The following is a 21236-nucleotide window of genomic DNA, read 5'->3' as shown; positions in this document are numbered from 1 at the left end:
TGATAGTGGCCATCCTAATGTGTGTCAAGAATATGTCATTGTGGTTTTGATTTGCATTTTCATGAGAATGTTGATGCATCTTTTCAATATGCTTGTGGGTCATTTATGTATCTTCTTTGAAGAAATGTCTCCTCAAGTCCTTTGCCTATTTTTTTTTAAACAGGTTATCTTTTGTTATGGTTGAGTTTTAAGATTTCTTTATATATTCCAGATAGTAACCTCTTCTCAGATATATTGTTTGAAAATATTTTCTCCCATTCTGTAGTTTGCTTTTTCACTCTGTGCATTGTTTCTTTTGCTGCACATAATGAGTAATCATTTAAAAAGTCATTTTCTTAAAGATTTTATTTATTTCACAGAGAGAGAGAGAAAATACAAGCAGAAGAGTGGGAGAGGAAAAAGCAGGCTTCCCACTGAGTAGGGAGCCCGACCGATGCAGGGGCTCGACCCCAAGGAACCCAGGTCATGACCTGAACCAAAGGCAGACACAATGACTGAGCCACCCAGGCACTCCTAAAAAGTCATTTTAGAAAATCACTGTTGTTCAGATAGACACTTATATTCATTAGATTCCTATATAAACAAACCTCTCTTGCAATGTTTAGATCATTAGGGGTTTATTTTTGTTTGTTTGTTTTTACATTTTTCAGGTCTTTCAAATGGAGGTGCTGTATAAATTAGATTAGAATGTATTATGAAAAATATAGTAATTGGTGCAAAACAAGTCACAAAAGTCCATAAAATATAAAATAATATTTAATTTTCTTTAAAAGAAAAGAGATCTAATACCGCTAGGGTTTTTAGACTTCAGATTTTGGCATATCCATGAAGTATTACACTATGGATTTGTATAATAGACCAACCATTATAGTTGTTTTATTGAGGGACACTTGTAGTAGCTACTTGGACTACCATAACCTCATCATTATCCATTGCTGTAACTTTAGCATGTCTTTAGAAAAGGAAGACCCCCATCCATGACTCATAGTTTCAGGAAATCCATGTTATTTTAATAATATTTATTTGAAACTAGTTTGATAGTCTCTGTGAGTAGATAGATGGTCATCATGAATGCAAATTGTATAAAATGAGAACTTATTTTATAGCCATAGTATTTCATTAGTAAATATGGTAAGGGGTTTTTTAATTTTTATTTTATTTTTTTCAGTGTTCCAAAATTCATTGTTTATGCACCACACCCAGTGCTCCATACAATACATGCCCTCCTTAATGCCCACCCCTAGGCTCACCCATCCCCCCAAACCCCTCCCAACCAAAACCCTCAGTTTGTTTCTCAGAGTCCACAGTCTCTCATGGTTCGTCTCCCCCTCCGCTTTCCCCCAATTCACTTTTCCTTTCCTTCTCCTAATGTCCTCCATGTTCTTCCTCATGCCCCACAAGTAAGTGAAACCATATGATAATTGACTCTCTCTGCTTGACTTACTTCACTCAGCATAATCTCTTCCAGTCCCATCCATGTTGATACAAAAGTTGGGTAGTCATCCTTTCTGATGGAGGCATAATACTCCATTGTATATATGGACCATATCGTCCTCATCCATTCATCTGTTGCAGGGCATCTTGGCTCTTCCCACAGTTTGGCGATTGTGGCCATTGCTGCTATGAACATGGGGTACACATGGCCTTTCTTTTCACTACATTTGTATCTTTGGGGTAAATACCCAGTAGTGCAATTACAGAGTCATAGGGAAGCTCTATTTTTAATTGCTTAAGGAATCTCCACGCTGTTTTCCAAAGTGGCTGCACCAACTTGCATCCCCACCAACAGTGTAAGAGGGTTCCCCTTTCCCCACATCCTCTCCAACACACGTTGTTTCCTGTCTTGCTAATTTTGGCCATTCTAACTGGTGTAAGGTGATATCTCAATGTGATTTTAATTTGAATCTCCCTGATGGCTAATGATGATGAACATTTTTTCATGTGCCTGTTAGCCATTTGTATGTCTTCATTGGAGAAGTGTCTGTTCCTGTCTTCTGCCCATTTTTTGACACGATTATCTGTTTTGTGTGTGTTGAGTTTGAGGAGTTCTTTATAGATCTTGGATATCAGCCCTTTGTACTGTCATTTGTGAATATCTTCTCCCATTCCATGGGTTGCCTCTTTGTTTTGTTGACTGTTTCCTTTGCTGTGCAGAAGCTTTTGATCTTGATGAAGTCCCAGTTCATTTTCGCTTTTGTTTCCTTTGCCTTTGGAGACATGTCTTGAAAGAAGTTGCTGTGGCCAATGTCAAAGAGGTTACTGCCTATGTTTTCCTCTAGGATTTTGATAGATTCCTGTCTCATGTTGAGGTCTTTTATTCATTTTGAGTTTATCTTTGTGTATAGTGTAAGGGAATGGTCAAGGTTCATTTTTCTATAGATAACTGTCCAATTTTCCCAGCACCATTTATTGAAGAGACTATCTTTTTTCCACTGGATATTCTTTCCTGCTTTGTCGAAGATTATTTGACCATAGAGTTGCATGTCTATAAATGGACTTTCTACTCTGTTTCACTGGTCTATATGTCTGTTGTTGTGTCAGTACCATGCTGTCTTGGTGATCACAGCTTTGTAATAAAGCTTGAAATCAGGCAAAGTGATGCCCCCAGCTTTTAAATCGCTCAGTTTTCTTTTAAAAGAAAGCCCATTAAGCAATCTCTTCTGATATTTTCAGGATCAACTTCGGATAAAATGATATACTAACTAAGTTAAAGACTATTAATAAGTATCACATAAATTATATAAGTACCACTGAAATGAGGATATTTGCTACTGAGAATTAGAAGGAAACATTTAATGATGCACGCATGAGCATATTGAATTGCATTTACAAATAAAGTAACCCATTACATGGATTTTATTGTAAGTTTTACATAGCTAATTAAGTCCCAGAATTTTATCTTCAATGTTTACAATAAATAGGAATGGCAAGTGTGATAGAAGTACTGTCAATGGGGTTGGCTTTGAATCCCACAAGAGATGGCTGAGTGACAGTAAACAGTCAGTTCAATGCCACAGGACCTAATGCCTTGGGCTAAATTCTTCACTTCTCTGTCTCTAAAATGGGTACAATGTATGACCTTAAAACATCACATATTCTTTTAAAAAAATAGAAAATATTTATCTCCTTAGAATATTTTCAAAATCCCACTTTCTTAACAATTTTTTAGATAGTCCAGTTTCATAGCATACTAATTATGTGAGCAGGAAGATATAATAACAGAATAGAGAGGTACAAGAATAATAACACGAAGAAGCAGTACATAAAGCTGATAATGTTTTTACAATGAATGTGTATAGGCTAATGTTTTGTTTTTGTGGCACCAAAACAATTGATTAAAACTCTTCTAAGTCAGTTATGTCTTTTGGATTATGAAAAGCCCCTAATCTGATATGGTATGTTTTAATGACAAATCCATAGCTATAGTCTCTGTGACAAGACATTATGTCAATGGTTTCAGGAAGGTCAGAAGAGGTCTTAACATCTGAGTAGCCATGCCTTTCCCCATTTTGAGCTGCTGCTCCTAAAAGAGAAAAGGGATGTATTTTTCCTTTCACCTTACTTCACAGGTACATATCTTAACAAGACATACACAGGTACATATCTTAACAAGACATAGATAAAGAACTACAGTAGTTCCCTCTTTTCCACAGTTTTTCTTTCTGCAGTTTTAGCCAGCCTTGTCAATCACACTCCAAAAGCAGATGATCTTCTTTCTGACATATTGTCAGGAGGTCAGTAGTAGTCTAATGCTACGTCACAAAGTCCACATCACTCACCTGACTTCCTCTCATCGCACAGGCATTTTATCAGCTCATATCATCACACGATGAAGGGTGAGTACAGTACAGTAAGATATTTTGAGGGAGAGATCACATTCCCATAATTTTTATTATAGTATACTGTTATAATTGCTCTATTTTATTGTTAGTTATTATTGTTAATCTCTTACTGTGTCTAATTTATAACCTAAGCTTTATCATAGGCATGTATGTATAGGAAAAACATAGTGTAATAGGGTTCAGTACTACCCATGGTCTCAGGCATCCACTGGGGGTCTTGGAATGTATCCTCCATGAGTAAGCAGGGGGATACTGTAGGAGCATCAGCAACACTGAATTCTTTGAAAAACAGCTGTCTTCTAATCTAAATTCATGAGAACAATTATGGTTATGAGTATATTGGTAACTAAAATTAACCAAGTTTATAACATCTACCAGGCAATCTGCTAAGAATTGTAGCATACAACTTTGGTCTGATGTTCGTGCTCTTTACATGTACTATACTAGAGTATCATTAATATGCAAAGCTTTAAAATAAATATATTTGGATATAGTATAAGGCAAGTCATCTACCACAAATTAGGTTGACACATAGTTACATAATTGCTCAAATATCATTAGCTTATAATGTGGATGTCGATCCTGGTGCCAATATGACAAAGTTCCTCTGTATTTATTTAATATGAAAGCTATGCCTATGGAACACCATACTTCTAAGTAGCAGACATAGTTTGTTCTGTGGCATTTTGGTATATACTATTTTAAAATGTCTCTGAATATTCCTGACACTTTATCCAGCTATCTGTACTCCTTCCCTCATGGGATTTTTATGTACTTTGAGGGAATTCTTTGAAAGGCAGTTTTGCTTGCAGCTTTGCCCAGTGAATAAAGCATCAGATAATATTTGTGAAGGTCTTTGAGAGATGCAGATGAAAGGTGCTTCCTAAATACAAAGCACTAATGTTGTATTCATGAAAATGGTTTTTCTTTATATCCTTTGCTCAAATGTTAAAGTCCCAAGGTGTTACTGCAATAAATACTTTAGAAATGCATGTATACCCCCAAATCATTTAGTATAGGGGAAAATGCAAGTGAATGCACTCAGAGCACTTAAATAAAAAATCATGAAATAGAGTCTGTTATCTGAAGTAAAAGGGACTGAGAGCATAATAAGAAAGCTAATCAATAGAGAGTGTTTGGTGTGGCTTGGAGGAACAGGAAAGGAGTCAACTGTTCTTATATTGACTCATGACTTCAATAATAGCTTCTTAGAACCGTTTTGAAGAAAATAAGAAATGTGTGAAAATTGTAAAATGTTTTTTAATTCTAATGGAGAGTTTTAAATAATCAAATATGTTGGAATCAGATAGGTTTTCTCTTAAGTTACTTACTAGATGGTACCTGAATTTTATAAATTTTGCAGAGTTCAATAATTAATCATGCTTTTAATAATATTACTTAGTGGTTCTACATGCCAGGCAGTCTCTAGTAAGTGCTTTATACATGTGACCTCATTTAACTCTCAAAAAAACATTAAGAGATATTTTTTAGGATCCCTATTTTACAGATAAGGAGACAGAGGCTTGTAAAGGTTTGATTGCTCACTATCAAACTGATAGTATGTAGTGGAGCTGTGATTTAAATGAGGACTGATCGGATCCTAATGTCTGTAACTTTACTACTACCTCATCTGGAAATGTCCCAATGTACTCGCTAATTTCAACAAGTCACACAGAGATAAGTTCCTCTAAACAAGTAAATTGGTAGTTGAGAAAATACTCTACTTGACTCATGTTATTGAATATAAACAAATGAAACCAAGATACTCTCCTCTTTATCTGCTACTTCTGAGTATAACACGTTCCATAACAATTAGATTTAATCCCTTCTCTACTTTGGCTTCTCCATCATTTCTTTGGAAAGTTAAAGCGATAATACTCTATCTCTATACCTTGACCTGCAACTGACTTTTGATGATCACTACTAGAAGGCCCCTTGGTAAACTACGGCCAGACCTGCCCAGAGAAGTCCTGTAAGGGAGAGTACCTGGGCAACACCTAGGCCCTGTATTGTGTGTACACAGAAGGAATAATTTGTCCTAGTGCTGCCGTAGCAAGAATTTGGAGATTGGGGAACGTGACATGAAACCTGCATGATAGGACTTCCTGAGTAACAGAATTAGGCTTTATATAAGCTGCTTCCAAATGCTAATGAGGCTGGGAGTACAAAAGACCACAATCTCATAGTAATATGTTCGTGCACCTTGTTAGACACATCACTGTCTGCAGGCCAGTAGTACTACCAAATCAAGGCTTGCCTTTGTGGAGTACAAGGAACGCAGCATGAAGCCATGCATACATGCCTGCATTCTAATTTTATTTGTATCCTTTGTGTGCTTATTTGCAGTTGGTGAGTAAACCAAAGTGAAAACAAACACAAATCAAGTCCAGGTTGTCATCTCACCCATCTATGAACCCAGATCACACTCTTCAGTTGGGTCTGGTGTAGACCCGGAGTATTAATACACAGGAAGGAGTTTCTGTGCACTCATTCACTGATTTCAAGCACTGCAAGAGGTCTCTTTGAAAACTGCTTCTTATAAGCATGTATGTTTAATCCTCTGTCCCTCTCAGTAGGTCTTCTATTATACATAAAATGTTTCCCCCAAGAACCATTTGAAAAAAGTTATTTAAATGACCTTAACTAAGAATTAAGTTGCTTAAGATACTTTGTTAAAGAGTTATCAGTCACTACCTATGGAGTATTTCCTTAATTTCTAGGATTACCATTTATCTTTATTAGTATAGTCTCATACTAATAGTTTCTTCAACATCTGTTCTCATTTTTTCTCCTGTTTATGCTGACTGACTGTCTTCCCCTTGAGACAAGCTAATTTTTTTAGTTTTCCCAAGGCATCTACATGGTAGGGTGGGGAGGAACCTGTCTGAATTCACCACTTATTCAATCTACTCTAACATTATATTAGTAGATTCCACTAATTTGCTCATTTTGATGGACATTTCACTTGATCCACTAGCAAACACATCTATATCAATATATCAGTATGTTTCCTAATTGAGCTGCCTTCTTGTGACTTCATTAGCCATCTTCCAGTTAATGAAGTCTCAAGTGCAATCTATATGTAATTTGAGGCTACATGTGAAAAGACATCATTACAAAAGAATTTGTCAGATAACTTTTTTGTATTCTGGATGATGTTCATCCAGAATCTTGCATTTTGTTTGGGGAACCATAAAGACCTAGTTAAATTGGAGGGAGTCCAGGGAGATAAGCAGTAATGTAATTGAGGGAATGAATCAGATTTTGAAGGAAAAGTAAAATGAGTTAAATATGCATAGCTTAGCATAAGCAAAGTTTATAAGGCAGGCTTAGTAATATATCTGAATGTTGGCACCTCTCCAACAAACAGCTCTCTTTAGCATCTCACTAAAATAACATGTTGAAAAACAAGAAAATGAAAATTTGTAATAAGGAGGGAATTAATCAATGAACATTTCAGGCAGAAAGCTTCAGATACAAGCTGTGCCCACACAATGCCAAAACAACTGGTAGGAACGGGAAGAATTCAATCAAATAAGATATTTGGCATCATAAAACATTCTCTCACACCGTAGATATTGTAATTATTTTTTAATAAAATAAACTTACTTGAATTCCAACCAAAACTTTGAATTAATTAAACTCATGAATAAACAAAATTTAAACCTTGCTTTGACTGAAATTATGGGCTCAGTGTTTGGGAGATATAAAGACGATTCAGACCTAGATCCTGATGTAAGACAAGGAGATTCGTAGCTTGATCGCAAGCTGGGAAATAAAACCTACTCTCTCCTTCCTATATAACTATCACTTCCCAGTTCATACCTATTAGGAAACTCCCTCAGTAACCCAAAGATCAGGCAAAAAGGTTGATGGCAGCCAGTAGTATTCTACCATCAGCCTCAAGATCACAATTCTCAATTTTTTTTTTGGCCCCAACATATTTGAATAACATGTACATGTGTATAACACTCCCATGAGAATACCAAGATTTTTGTTTCCAATCCCCACCCTGCCCCATTTTCTATTTTGGAGAGGAGGACTAAACAAATTTTTCGTCACCCTCATGGTATGCATATAATCATTTTACCAGGAAGTGGGTGTAGGAACTAGTGATCAAAATGGTTTATGGGATCACAGTTGATCGTCAAACTTTGGTATGTTTGGATCCTATAGTTGAGAACTTGCTGAACTCTGGCAAAACGCGGGTGAAATTTGAGAATTGTCTGGTCTTGTGAATGCTGCTGTAACAGTGCTGTCTGTCTCACACTGTCTCGGGTGGGGGCTATGTACCTGTTCAGTCCCCAAGTATACATACTAGAACTCATCTTCACCACCCCACTGGATGTCCACAGGTCTCCTTTCTTCCTAAAGTTATGCTGGGGGAGAGGAACTACAGAGAATGTGGAACCTTTTTCACCAAATAGCCAGATAGTATTGGTTAGATAATGGTATTAATAATCAGTACTTTTCTTCAGTCTTTACTTGAAATAAAGTTTGGGGTGGAGGGGCTAAAACCTCCCTAGCCTTCCCTAGTCCTCCATACTTTGTTCCTATCCTGTAGGATTGCTTTGTCTTTTACTTCTTGTTTTTTATTACTCTTAGTATAGCTTGCCCTCATTATTTAACATATGGTAGTATGAAAAATATTTTTCTTAGAGTTTTAAACACAGTCATAATGTTTTCTTGATTTGTGCTCCAAACATTCAGAGTTTCATTTTCATAAATAACATTAAAATGATTTTCATCCATTGCTTTTTGAACAAATACAGGATGACCATTTGTAATAGTCTAATAAAAAAAACCCAAAGCTCTGAAAGTGAAAACTTTGTAAAATTCCAGAATATGTTATTAGCTAATTTATTAAATGATTCACTGTCAATTAATTCATAACCCTCCATTACCTACTTGCAAATAAATAATGAACTTGGGATTGAAAATAATTGAAATACCTACATACGACTTTGGTTTGAGGATAAAGTAAATATGAACTTTTAAGGATCATTACTTTTTTATATTTTCTTTTTGATATACTTCACTGCCTAATAATGGAAGCCACAGCATCATTGTCAGCATAAGATAAAACAGGGCAATTATCTATTTCTTGTTTCCTGGTACATAATGGATAATAGAGTTTCCTTCAAGACCACAGTGAAAAAGGCTTTGGCCAACCACTAATTTCAATTGTTAATTAATACTGTATATTAATATTTAGAATTTGACATTTAAAATTCCAAATCATACTATAAAGTAGAGCTCTTTACCACTCTATTTAGAAAAATGAATAGGTAACAATTGTATTGACCTCACTTTTCCTTTTTTTGTAACATTGCCAAACCGCTCTGAAAATATAAGCAAGGATGTATCCATCCTGTATTTTCACAACCAAGAAAATTAGGTAGTTTGAACATTTACTTCAATAATTTAAGGAAAACAACATTTAGCCACAGTCCTGTCTTTTTTTTTTTTTTCTTGATTGTGAAGTCCTAGTTTGTTTGTCTTAATCTGTGTCAGAGAGTTGATTGAGTTAACAAACCAGCCACTTATTGGCAGGAGTATTGACTATTATTCGTAAGATTGGCTAATTGCGCTATGTAAAGCCAATACAGTGCACAGCACAGTTGGATTCCCCCTGTAACAGGGAGAAATGGGTTGGGAAATGTGTATGCTTGTACAATACGCAGGAGAATAGGAAAAGAAATTAATGAGACCTGGAAAATAGGAAGCTCAAACTTGCTGGAGGTAGACCAACACATCCTTTGAAGATAAGCAACAGTTTATGGAGAGACTGAAGTGTAAATACAAGTTTCAGCATAAACATGTCAAAGGAGTGTAGGTGCTTCAATGTTGACCTTTATTTTCAGTGTTTGTACCAAAGATCAACCTAACTGACAAAAATTAATAGAGCATACTCTCTTACTTGCTATCTTGGTAAGAGAACCATTCGAAGTCCTCAAAGGATATACTTCACAGTCTCAAAGATAGTATGCAGCATCGCAGGGCCCTGGAACCATGCATAGTGCAGTCATCTAGAACCAGACTGAAACCATGTAAACTGGAAAACATTATTTATTGTTGACCTTCCCCCCAGATCTTCTGTGACTCTTCTCCTGTAGTCATGTGCTTTAAATGCCAATTCTCTGTTTCTCTCTCCTGCTGCCTCTTTCTCTTGTCTGTCTCGCTTATACACATGCCCATACATACACACAAATATCTATTAAACATTAGCTATTTAATAGACTTTATTTCCGTTCTCAATCTAATGGTTTATTTAACTAATGAATCTGCTTTTATTGAAGGCTGAGGGTACATTAATATTAAAGCTGTATTATTTGAGCCAGGGAAGTGATAAGGTGTACCTGTTTACTCAATTTTCTTCTGAAAACCAATTTTCTTACCTTCATATTCTTTGAGCCTCTAATAATAATTATAAGGTGGAGAACAGAAACATCCACAGCCAGATACACTTAAGACTAATTTGGTGATCACCAGGCACTATCAAGTTAATGGATATTAGCCATAACATGCGAATTTATAAACCACCTCCTCACAGGTTGTGAAAGCTCCTTGTGGCAAGTAAAGTAGTAAAAAGTAGTAATATACACTTAGAATTAGTAGTAATAGTTAATATTAATAATAGACCTCTCCTCTTTATTTTAAACCATTTCCTTTTTATTTCTTCTTCTGCCTAGGAGGGTGAACAGCTTAGAAAAGCAACCCAGGGAACCAAAGGCTTATAATTGGCCTCAAGAGACTTGACACAAGTAGTTATGGCAATAACCCTTGGTGCCCTGATGTTCCTTGCTCATGTAGATTACCAAGGCCTTCATAAGCATTAATTAATGTTACCTCATAAGAGTTCAGAGAGGCGGTTAAATACTAATACAGGCCCATAATCCTTCATCAAAAATCTTTGGGGTCCTTTTGTTTCAAAATTCAGAATTTTTCAGATTTTACACAGGTAATGCCATGCATATATTATATGTTATGTAACTCCCAGCAGCCTTTAATAATACATCAATATTTCTGCAACTAAATGTATAAAAATTCTCTAAATGAAATAAAGACCATAAATACCTTTATTTCAGTTGAGATCAAGTTTTGCTACCAAATGAATGAGAAAGAAAAACTCGGTTTTCAGGAATCTTTCGATTCTGGAGCTGCAGACGAGGTAGTGTCCCTCCATCTTCTCTTTGGCCAGTGATAATGAAACACAGACTGAAGGCCAAGAAGGGCAGACATGTTTTCTGACTGCCTGTGACCTTGTTCTTTACCTTTGAGAATGTATGTGCTCGGGGCGCCTGGGTGGCTCAGTGGGTTGAGCCTCTGCGTTTGGCTCAGGTCATGATCTCAGGGTCCTGGGATCGAGCCCCGCATAGGGCTCTCTGCTCAGCGGGGAGCCTGCTTCCCCCTCTCTCTCTGCCTGCCTCTCTGCCTACTTGTGACCTCTGTCTGTCAAATAAATAAATAAAATCTTTAAAAAAAAAAGAATGTATGTGCTCCTCTTGGTAACATATGCTGCATAGTAACTTTGGGGAGGAAAAAAACACATTTTGAAGGTTATTGTCCTAATATCAGTACAGAAAAGCTTGATTGGTTAACAGGGATCTGGTGTGTCTACTTTGGTCACATTTTTCAGAAAAGAATTATCCATTTGGCATTGCCATATTAATGACAGTATTTATTTTTAACACTTACAGAAAATTATTTTCATGTACAGTTAGTTCTGCTACAACACTTGTTTTGAAAACATTAATTTGTTCTCATGCTATTGGTATCTTTGAGAAAAATTTGAACATAAGACAAATTTCGTGTCTGCATATGTGTGATTCCATCTGTTAAAAATACTAGGGGAAGGCAGAAAACTTCACCCAGCAGAACGAACCATGTAGGAATATACAAAATGCACACGTGCATATACCTGAAACATCCACCTGTTGTCTTAGTTCACCGCGTTGTGTTAGGACCTTTGCCCATCCACAGCTGGGGTTAGGTCTTTCTGTGTGACTCAGACAACCTTCCTTCCATCACTCCACAGTAACTTGTAAGTTGCAACCCATCTGACATCCACTTTCACAAGGAAACTTCAGGTCTTGTGCTCCAAACCCCTTTTCCCATAAACCCTTTTCCAGCGCATGATTTTGCATAGGGCAATGAACGTTAGAAATGAATGCAACTATCACCTTATAGCCCAATGAACTGTGTTAATGAAGCATAAGGGGTGGCACAACACCCTAATGGACACTTCAATAAGTTCCCCCACAGTGTTTCTGAGTAAAAGTATTCTAATTTCTGGTGAAAAGTTGCTCAAGCTAAAAACCAACAAAACAGGGGCGCCTGGGTTGCTCCCCCCACTGTCTCTCTGCCTGCCTCTCTGCCTACTTGTGATCTCTGTCTGCCAAATAAATAAATAAAATCTTTAAAAGAAAAAAAAAAGCAAAAAAACCCCAAAAAACCCAACTAGGCTTGCCCACTTTATTTTCCCATTTCCCTTTTGGAGACAATGGAATGTTGTTTCTGAAGGCCTATACTTCTGTTAACAGGTTTGCCACGCCTGAAATGCCTGAGATATACAATTTGGAGGAATTTTCCTTCCCTGGAGATTTTTCTTACCAAGTTATTTTGGACCTCAAACCTGAAACTGGATCCTACCCAAGTATATTATGTGAATTAGACCTTTCCATCTGAAATCTTAATTTACTTTCAGAAAGGTTTATAAGTATGTCCAGATATCCACATTTGCATAATCACTACACCTTCCCCCCTCCCTTGCATCTCTCTCTTGGGCACAGAAATGTATGGCTGCCAGATACATTTGGAACTGAGTGCATGTGGACTCTTCACCCCTTGGAACTGGTGTTCTAAAGCTCCTGACACTGAACCCTAATGTATTTTTCATTAGTGTTTAATGTTGGGAAATCCCATTTCATGGAGCCCAAGGATTAAATTACTTCATTTGGAAGAGAACAAGTGCACTCCCCATCTTTTTCCTGAGGTGAAAAAAAGAATGAAGCTGAGATCATTTGCATTTCATAAGGGCTTAAGGTCTGGATGTATTCCACTCAATTCCACAATCCAATATTGTAAAAGCTTTTAAAGACAATATTAACAAGTAGGGAAACCACTGCATATTTAAAATGTGGAAATAAAAATACACAATAAAATAGATATAAATCAACACACACACACAATCAAAATAACTATACAAAGCAGTTCTACCTGTAGCAGAAGTGCTATAATATGTTATAATAATACCATGATTGTACTTTTCAATGAAGTAGAATTTTTATCATGTTTTATAATAAGGGAGTTGCAAAGATTTTAAGGAAATCCAGCAAGCAATAAATCCAGATGTTAATGAGTGATTATTCTTTTGAACAATTGTACTGAATAGAGACTTTGTATCTTTTGAACAACTGTACTGACACAAATACCTACTGATTAAGCTAATAGATGTCACATGTCATTTGGAGGTGTTCTGGACCCAAGACCTAAACTTGATTCCTTTTCTTCTTCTACCTCTGGACTCCCACCCTTCGTTTCCCTTGCTTGCATCATTAAGTTCATGGATTTAGATGGCAAGTCTATAGAGTGTGTTACCACTGCTCTTACGTGTCTTGGAGGGACATGATTTTAAGCACCTTCTTTGGGGTATCATTGTCCTTCTCCATGGCCGTTGGAGAGAGTTCACTAAGACCTTGAAGAGGGAAACCTACTGCTCTGTGAGCTATCAAATAGATACCCAAAGGCCACATCAGAATGAAAGAGCTCAAGGGACACTGAGAGTGGTTCTCTAGGTCCCATGGGGGAGTGAAATAAAAGCTCTTAGGAATCTTACCCTGTACCTAGCATTGTGCTTATATGATATGCAAGAAAAGGAGATGATCTTGCTCTATGAAATATGCAGTCAATTTTGGTAGATAAGACAAAAACATGGGATAACAAGAGAATACTACAATATTGCAAACCCAGGGGCCAAAGTTATGATAAGAATAGTAAATGTTAAAGTCAGAGAAGACAATCATACTTATTTTCCAAAATACCATATGGAAAAAAGTGCTGGGCTGGGTGGGAATCATCAGACATAGGCTGACAAATTCATACAAGGTGAATGACTTTGAGCAAGTCACTTTACCTTTCTGAGCCTTGGTTCCTCATCTGTAAAATGGAGAGAGGAGGAGGGAGAGCTGAACTAGGTGATCCCTATAGTCATTTCCAGTCTGAAAGTTTCATCCTTCTACTACATTTAATAAACAAGTAATCACTGACATACTATGTCCAAGCACATTTTACATGAATTAAATTTAATTGCTAAGAAAAAGGATTATTATCTCCATTTTACAAATGAGGAGTTAACATTTCTAAATGACAGAGGCAGAACTCAAACCCAGGTTTGCCGTAGCCCCAAATTCTACGCTCTTTCCATGATGCTGCACCACATACTATTACACCAAACCACCTTCCTTTTCGGCGCTTAAGGAGATAAGATCTAAGGAGGGAAACAGACATATAAACAAATAACCACAATGGAAGGTGGTATGTCTTAAGTGAAAAATCCAGCAGATATGGAGGATTCTGTGTCTCTAAAGCTTAAGGGGGTAAAGAGAGCTTGTATGACAAAGGTCTACATGTAGTGAGTGGAGCATTGGCCAGAGAGTCAGGAGACGCGGGTTCTAGTTTTGGCCATGCCAAGTGTCCCTGGACAAGCTGTTCTCTGGACATCAGTTTTCTCATCTGCAAAACTAAAGGATCTTCAAGGTCTTTGGGGTTCCAGCATTTAATGCTTTTCTGAGTCTAAAGATGGAAAGCATACTTCTAGTTATGGTTATGAATATGAGCCCAGAGGTTTAAAAAAATTAATGAGATGTTAAGTGCTTGTGATGATATTTTTAGTGGATATGGGATTTGGGCTGGGCCTGGAATAATGGGGTTGATTTTGAAAATTCATGAAGCATTTTAGTTCCTTTTAAATAGCCAAGGGTAGCGGACTATCTAAAGGGATATTTTATATTAAAATGAATGATCACTACTCCTTTCCCTATCTATCTTTTGTACATTTTCCTTTTTCATATAGCAAGTTTATTTAAAGTAGAAAACATAGCCAAGAATTTGTCATGCTCTTGGGGCACCAGTATTATTTTAAAATATAAAAACCATGCCAGTGTCTTCGAAATTCAAGTTTGAGGTAAAAGGATGGAAAGAAGTTATTTTTTCCCTGTGATCAGCCACTGCAAAGTGAGTCTCAGCACAAACCAGCTGAGCCCTTTTGCTAGGCATGGAAAGCCTCTGGCATTTTTCTGCTTTTCAACTCTCAGTCATTTGGGAGGTGGGACAAAGCCATGCTGTCTACAAAGTTTATCCAGAACGTGCTGGTGTTACAAGAGATCACTTGACATCTATTATGTTTCTCCTGTAGAAAAGAGGTGGCTATCAGCTACAATAGTGATTCCTTTTCAAAGGGGTTTAATTGGGGCATTTCTCATGGGCCAAATTCTAACTCGCTGTCTATACATGTGCCTGCCAGGAAAACAGTGGAAAAATACCAAACAATAGCAACAACAGAAGTCTGAGGACCGCTGTCCCAGGCTGCCCCCACTGCAAACAGGCAGAGAAAAAAAAATGGTTTCCCTTCTGCCAAAGCTGCAGCTAATATGGCAGAACTCCTAGAAAGGTGTGGCAGGTGGGGGAGGGGAGCAGACTGTGTGCTGCATGGCCATGGAAATACATATAATAACCTGAACAAACTCCTTTTAGCCTACCTCTAACAAGTAGCACTCTTAGTTGGGGGCGGGGGGATGGGTGCTGGCGAGGAGGTGAGTTTCAGGCAGTTGAGTTCCACATTCAAGGAGCTGAGCTTTTTTTCTGAAATAGGGATTTGCTCCTGCGTAGGCAGGCTAGCATCCTTTCCTGAGGTAAGCCAGAAGGTGGCCTTATACTTTTATTTCGAGGGTCGAACGATTTCTCTTGCAACAAATTTGTGCCTTTCACTGGTATTTTTTGAAGTGAGACTTTTGCAACTGATGGAAACCGGCTCACTTCTGTTCTGTAACTTAGTGTCTTCTTGATGATTTATTTGTTCGGTAGCAGAAACTATGACAAATTGTGTGAGGCAGCCTCATTTACTTTTTAGCTGCTATAGCCCTGAAGAATTTGCATGTAAATGCAACTGTGAATGTTTTACATTTCATAAGCGTGCTGCACGTGTTTTTGTAAGTTAAGTGACATTTTTACAGATAGACTGAACTTAAGACTCGGCCCCCACCCCACAGGTTATATTCTTCTGAAATCCTCAGTCTGACAAGCTGTGTTTTCCTGACTGCCAAGTGGGAGAGTAAGTCTCTATTTGGTGTTTTTCTTCTCTCCTCTTTAGACATGCAGAACAGCCCACACAACCAGTTCACCTTCAGACCCCTCCCGCCGCCGCCGCCTCCTCCGCATGCGTGCACCTGTGCCAGGAAGCCACCCCCTGCAGCCGACTCTCTTCAGAGGAGATCAATGACTACCCGCAGCCAGCCCAGCCCAGCTGCTCCACCTCCCCCAACCAGTACACAGGATTCGGTTCATCTGCATAACAGCTGGGTCTTGAATAGCAACATACCCTTGGAGACCAGGTACTTGAGCTATTATTGATCCCAATAACTTAAATATTGGCAGAGGATGATCCCACCTAGTGCAGAAATTCATTTCACCATAGACTTCTACAGAGACACACAGATGCACACGGAGAGGCACACCCAGATGCCTGGGCAGAAGGCAGACCCCTCTGCAGGCACAGGAGCACACACAGATGCACACATCTAGATTTGAACACACTCACTGAAACAGACCAAAGCAGATTCACTTGGAAAGATGAAAGCACAGTTGCATAAACACCCCACAGGCAGCCACCCACCAAAACATATGAAACAAAGCAATTATCTAATCTACCAATGCTCCTTCCATGTAAAAGGTGCTCGCCCCTTGTTTTAGGAAACTGCAACATTACAGGAAAATCTAAACACAATTAGAGGAACAGTGATAATTTGGATTTTATTATAAGATTCTTTCAAAAAGTAAGTTGCCTTCAAATGTTTTTAAAAAGGATTTGCTTCATAGATTGGAGGTCCATGTGTACTTTTAAAAACTCGATTCTGCCTCTAGGGTGCTGTTTGGTCTTTTGACAAAAAAGTTTGCCTCTATTTTTCTGGCACTTCACATATTTGGGCTTTCAGATTCACTCTAAATCTTTGTCATGGGATTAAAGTTACAGTTCTAGGTGTCTGGGTCATAATAGACTTTAGCACTAGAGGCGATTAAATGAGAAATTATTCATCATTTCTAGGCACTCCCTCTTAAATCAAAAATTACAACTTTCTATTAACATAGAAAGACATTACCCAATAAAACGTATGATTTTGTTATCTTTGAAATTCAAGGACTTCCCCTTGCCTTCTATATGCCTTATTTAGATCTACTATCAAAGCTTTTTCTGAACACATTTGTATGTAAACAATTGGTATAATATATCACTTGATAAGCAATGTGTGCTGTCAACTTTGATCAATTTCCATCCCAATATCTGGGAATTGGAATGGAAAGGGGAGGACTAATAAAGTCACATTATGAGCCTGCTTATTTTTTTTCATAGCAGATTAAGTTATATGCCAGCTGTGGCATGGGTGAATATGTCACCACCAACAAACTGAGAGCATTGTGGCTCAAATCCAGGAAACTCTATATCATCCATCACTATTAGATTAAATAGATTCATAAACTGATATTTCTGTTATCTCCCAAGAGAAAATATAACAGTCAGCTCTGATGGTGAAGATAACCCAATTAGAACTGTACTAGTGATAGTGCTTGTGTATCGTTTCTTTCTTTCTTTCTTTTTTTTTTAATGAAAGAGGAAGGTGAATGAGGTCAGAGAAGCAGAGAACAATGTATATCTTCAAGGAGTTTTTGCTAATGTTGGTGATTTACTCACTCCTTTTTAAAATTTATTTACTCAGTCTTTTAATTCCTTTGCAGGGCTTAGTGATAGAGAGCTAAGGAAACAGTGGGGCAATCTGGTTATCTAGCAATCATGACAAGGAAAAAAAATCATGACACACTCCTTCCCTCTAAGAAGCTGAATAACGGGAAATCTGGAAGGAGGATGGGGAATGGGTCTCAGGCAAATGAAAAGAGAAAACTATTCTTATTTGAAGTGTACATCTAGGCATGTTTGTACAAACTGCACCCACGGACCTTCTGTATCCATGTAAGGAATGTATTAATTGGTCTCAGCTTCATAAGAAGCAGAGAAGAACATAAGTTTTCATGTGAGGTTGTGCAGAGAGTACCTTTTTAGTACATTTGGGAATATAATCAGTATCACAAAGACAAATGTTTTAAAAACCTAGAAACCCTATCAGCTTGATGAGATAGGATTTCCCAAATATATCCTTTAAAATGTTTGCTTCACATGGAGTCAGTAAAAGGTAACTCTGGGGGTGTGCTGGCAGGTAGTCATGTGCCTCAGCTTCCTCATCTCTAAAAGTGAATGTAGAAATGCCTGTCTCAACACGTTGTGCAGAAGATCAAGCTGGTATGGCAGAAAGTGCCTCGTACATTGCAAAGCGTTATACAATTCAAAGGTACTATTTTTTTTATTTTTAAGTCATTATTAAATTATTTTAAAAATTAAAAAAATAAAAATTCTTTTAATTAAAAATTCTATTAAATGTAATTTTATTAAAATTTATTAAAAATTCTATTAAAAATAAAAATTTTAAAAATACTGTTATCCTTACTAAGTAGTCACAAACCTCTGCTTAAATAGCTCCAATATAGGTAATTGATTTATTCCAAAGACATTCCATCCCATCTCAGGCAACTATTGGAGGATTCTTATTGAACCCAAATCTCCCACCTCTTAATTCTGCCCATTTCTCCCAGATCTAGCTCTCCAGTCTCCCAGAATAAGTAAAATGCCTCACACGCCTGACAGCCCTTCACTGCTCCTGATCTTGTTCTCCTTTGACCTAAATGTTTCCCTTTCAGCTGGTTTCAGATCCTCCATCCTGGTCTCTTTCTTTAGAAAACAGTTCTAAACTGCTGACTGCACTTCTCTTAAAGTGTCCTACCCAAGGCTGAATGCAAGTGGGTGGTTTTATTAGGCTCCTTGGTAGCAGGGAGCAGTTTGTTTAGGTTGCCTCAAATAACTGAGAACATCTTTTCAAGATTAAGTAGTCCCCCCTTATTGGCTGGCAGTTTTGTGTTCTATAATTTCAGTAACCCATGGTCAACTCTGGTCTGGAAACAGATGATCCTCCTTCTGACTTAGCATCAGAAGGTCAGTAGTAGCCTGATGCTGTGTCAGAAGGCCTAGGTCATTCCCACATTTTATCTCATCAGATAGGCATTTTATTATCTCACGGTATCACAAGAAGAAGGGAGAATACAGGAAGGTATCTTAAGAGAGAGACCATACTCATATAACATTTATTATAATAATTGTTATAATTGTTCTATTTTACAATCAGATATGTTGTTAGTCTCTTACTGTGTCTGATTTAGAAATTAAACTGTATCATAGGTATGTATAGGAAAACAGTATATATAGGGTTTAGCACTACTATTCCTCGTTTCAGGTATCCATTGGGGATTTTGGAATGTGACCCCCTCAGATAAGGGAAGACAACTAACTGTATTCTCTCAGTCAGGTGAAGTCAAGGGGAGAGAAAGGGTCACGTGCTTTTAAAAAAAAAAAAAAAAACTACAGCACGGCCACCTCTAGCTGCCCCTTGAGCAAGGGCTGGGAGCAGAGCTGATGTACATTTAGATGAAACTCTCAGCAATCACTGTAATTGACTCATTCCAAAATTTGTGCTGTGACTGACAGTTGGTTGCGTCCTTTGTTCTTTTTTGTAAAAAAAAGGTTTTTTAAAATATTTTATTTATTCGTTTGACAGACAGAGATCACAAGCAGGCAGAAAGGCAGGCAGAGAGAGACGAAGGGAAGCAGGCTCCCCGCCGAGCAGAGAGCCCGACATGGGGCTCGATCCCAGGACCCTGAGATCATGACCCGAGCTGAAGGCAGAGGCTTTACCCCACTGAGCCACACAGGAGCCCCTAAAAAAAGGATTTTATTGGTTTATTTGAGAGAGAGAGAATGAGCAGGAGAGAGAGCACAATTGGGGGGGCAGGGCAGAGGGGGAAGGAGAAGCAGACTCCCCGCTAAGCGGGGAGTCCAATGCGGGACTCGATCCCAGGACCCCAAGATCATGACCTGAGCCACAGGCAGATGCTCGACCAACTGAGCCACCCAGGCACTCTGTGCCCTTTGTTCTGACTAAATATTTCCGTTAATGCTGTCTACTCCAATATCAGCTTTTTTGTTGGTTACATAACACTACTGGTATACATTGAGAACACTTAGTAATTGAACTCTTACAACTTTTAAAAAGTTCTGAGGCTAAGGCACCTTCCTTTTATTCTAAAATTGTATAGTTGGAGATTTTTAAAAAGATTTTATTTATTTATTTGACAGAGAGAATGAGAGAGAGAGAAAGCAACAAGCTGGGTGAGGGGCAGAGGGAGAAGCAGGCTCTCTGCTGAGCTGGGAGCCCAACACAGGGCTCGATCCTGGGACTCTGGGACCTGAGACAAAGGCAGACGTTCAACCGACTGAGCCACCCAGGCTCCCTTATAGTTGGAGATTTTTAGCTGTATGTTTGAGATGGGGGGTGCAGGTAGAAATATGTTTAGAGCCTTGATTTGGCTTAATTTGATTTCACCTTGTTAGTCCATGGAGGTATAGTTGAATTCTAATTCTGCCCTACAAAGTATTTGCATTGTGTTGATCCCATAACTGCGTCATCTGTACTTTTATTAGGTTTGCTCTCCTCATTTCTATGTAAGTCATTAATAAAAATGTTATGTAATGGGCACCTGGGTGGCTCAGTCAGTTGGGCGTCTGCCTTCAGCTCAGGTCATGGTGTCAGGGTCCTAGAATCAAGCCCCGTGTTGGGCTCCCTGCTCAGCGGGGAGTCTGCTTCTCCCTTTCCCTCTGCTCCTACCCCTGCTTGTGCTCTCTCTCACTCTCTCTCAAATAAATAAAATCTTTAAAAAATGTTATGTAGGACAAGATCAAGGTGGGAGCTCTGTGACACGCCACTGGAGTCCTTCCTAGGGGTTGACACTTATCCATTAGGCAACATTCTTTTACTAGGATACGACCCACATTTCTCCATCTTGTTTATAGGCATATCATCAAAGACCTTGTCAAATGCCTTGTTGATATCCAGATACAGTATGCCTACATTTTTACTGATCTGCCAGTCCAAGAGCCATGTAAAAATAAAAGTGAAATGAGATTTGTTTAATATGACTTGTTCTTAGAGAATTTGTGCTGCCTGCTCATGGTTACTA

General features: G+C 38.1%; 1 protein-coding gene across 3 annotated transcripts in view; it reads left to right on the top strand.

Moving 5' to 3' along the window:
* The window catches only part of TENM1 (teneurin transmembrane protein 1), a gene marked incomplete at both ends in the record, with an annotated part of 555572 nt that overhangs the window by 195001 nt on the left and 339335 nt on the right, over nucleotides 1–21236 (top strand). For all 3 annotated transcript variants that reach the window (XM_080831205.1, XM_080831204.1, XM_080831203.1), the window contains one exon: nucleotides 16213–16453. In XM_080831205.1, coding sequence (XP_080687331.1) covers nucleotides 16213–16453 — 241 coding nt within the window. The remainder of the gene's footprint in view (nucleotides 1–16212; nucleotides 16454–21236) is intronic.

Source organism: Martes martes (genome assembly GCF_963455335.1).
Source record: "Martes martes genome assembly, chromosome: X".
NCBI lineage: Eukaryota > Metazoa > Chordata > Mammalia > Carnivora > Mustelidae > Martes > Martes martes.
The sequence above is the reverse complement of the archived record's forward strand: the minus strand, read 5'-3'. Positions and strand labels throughout refer to the sequence as shown.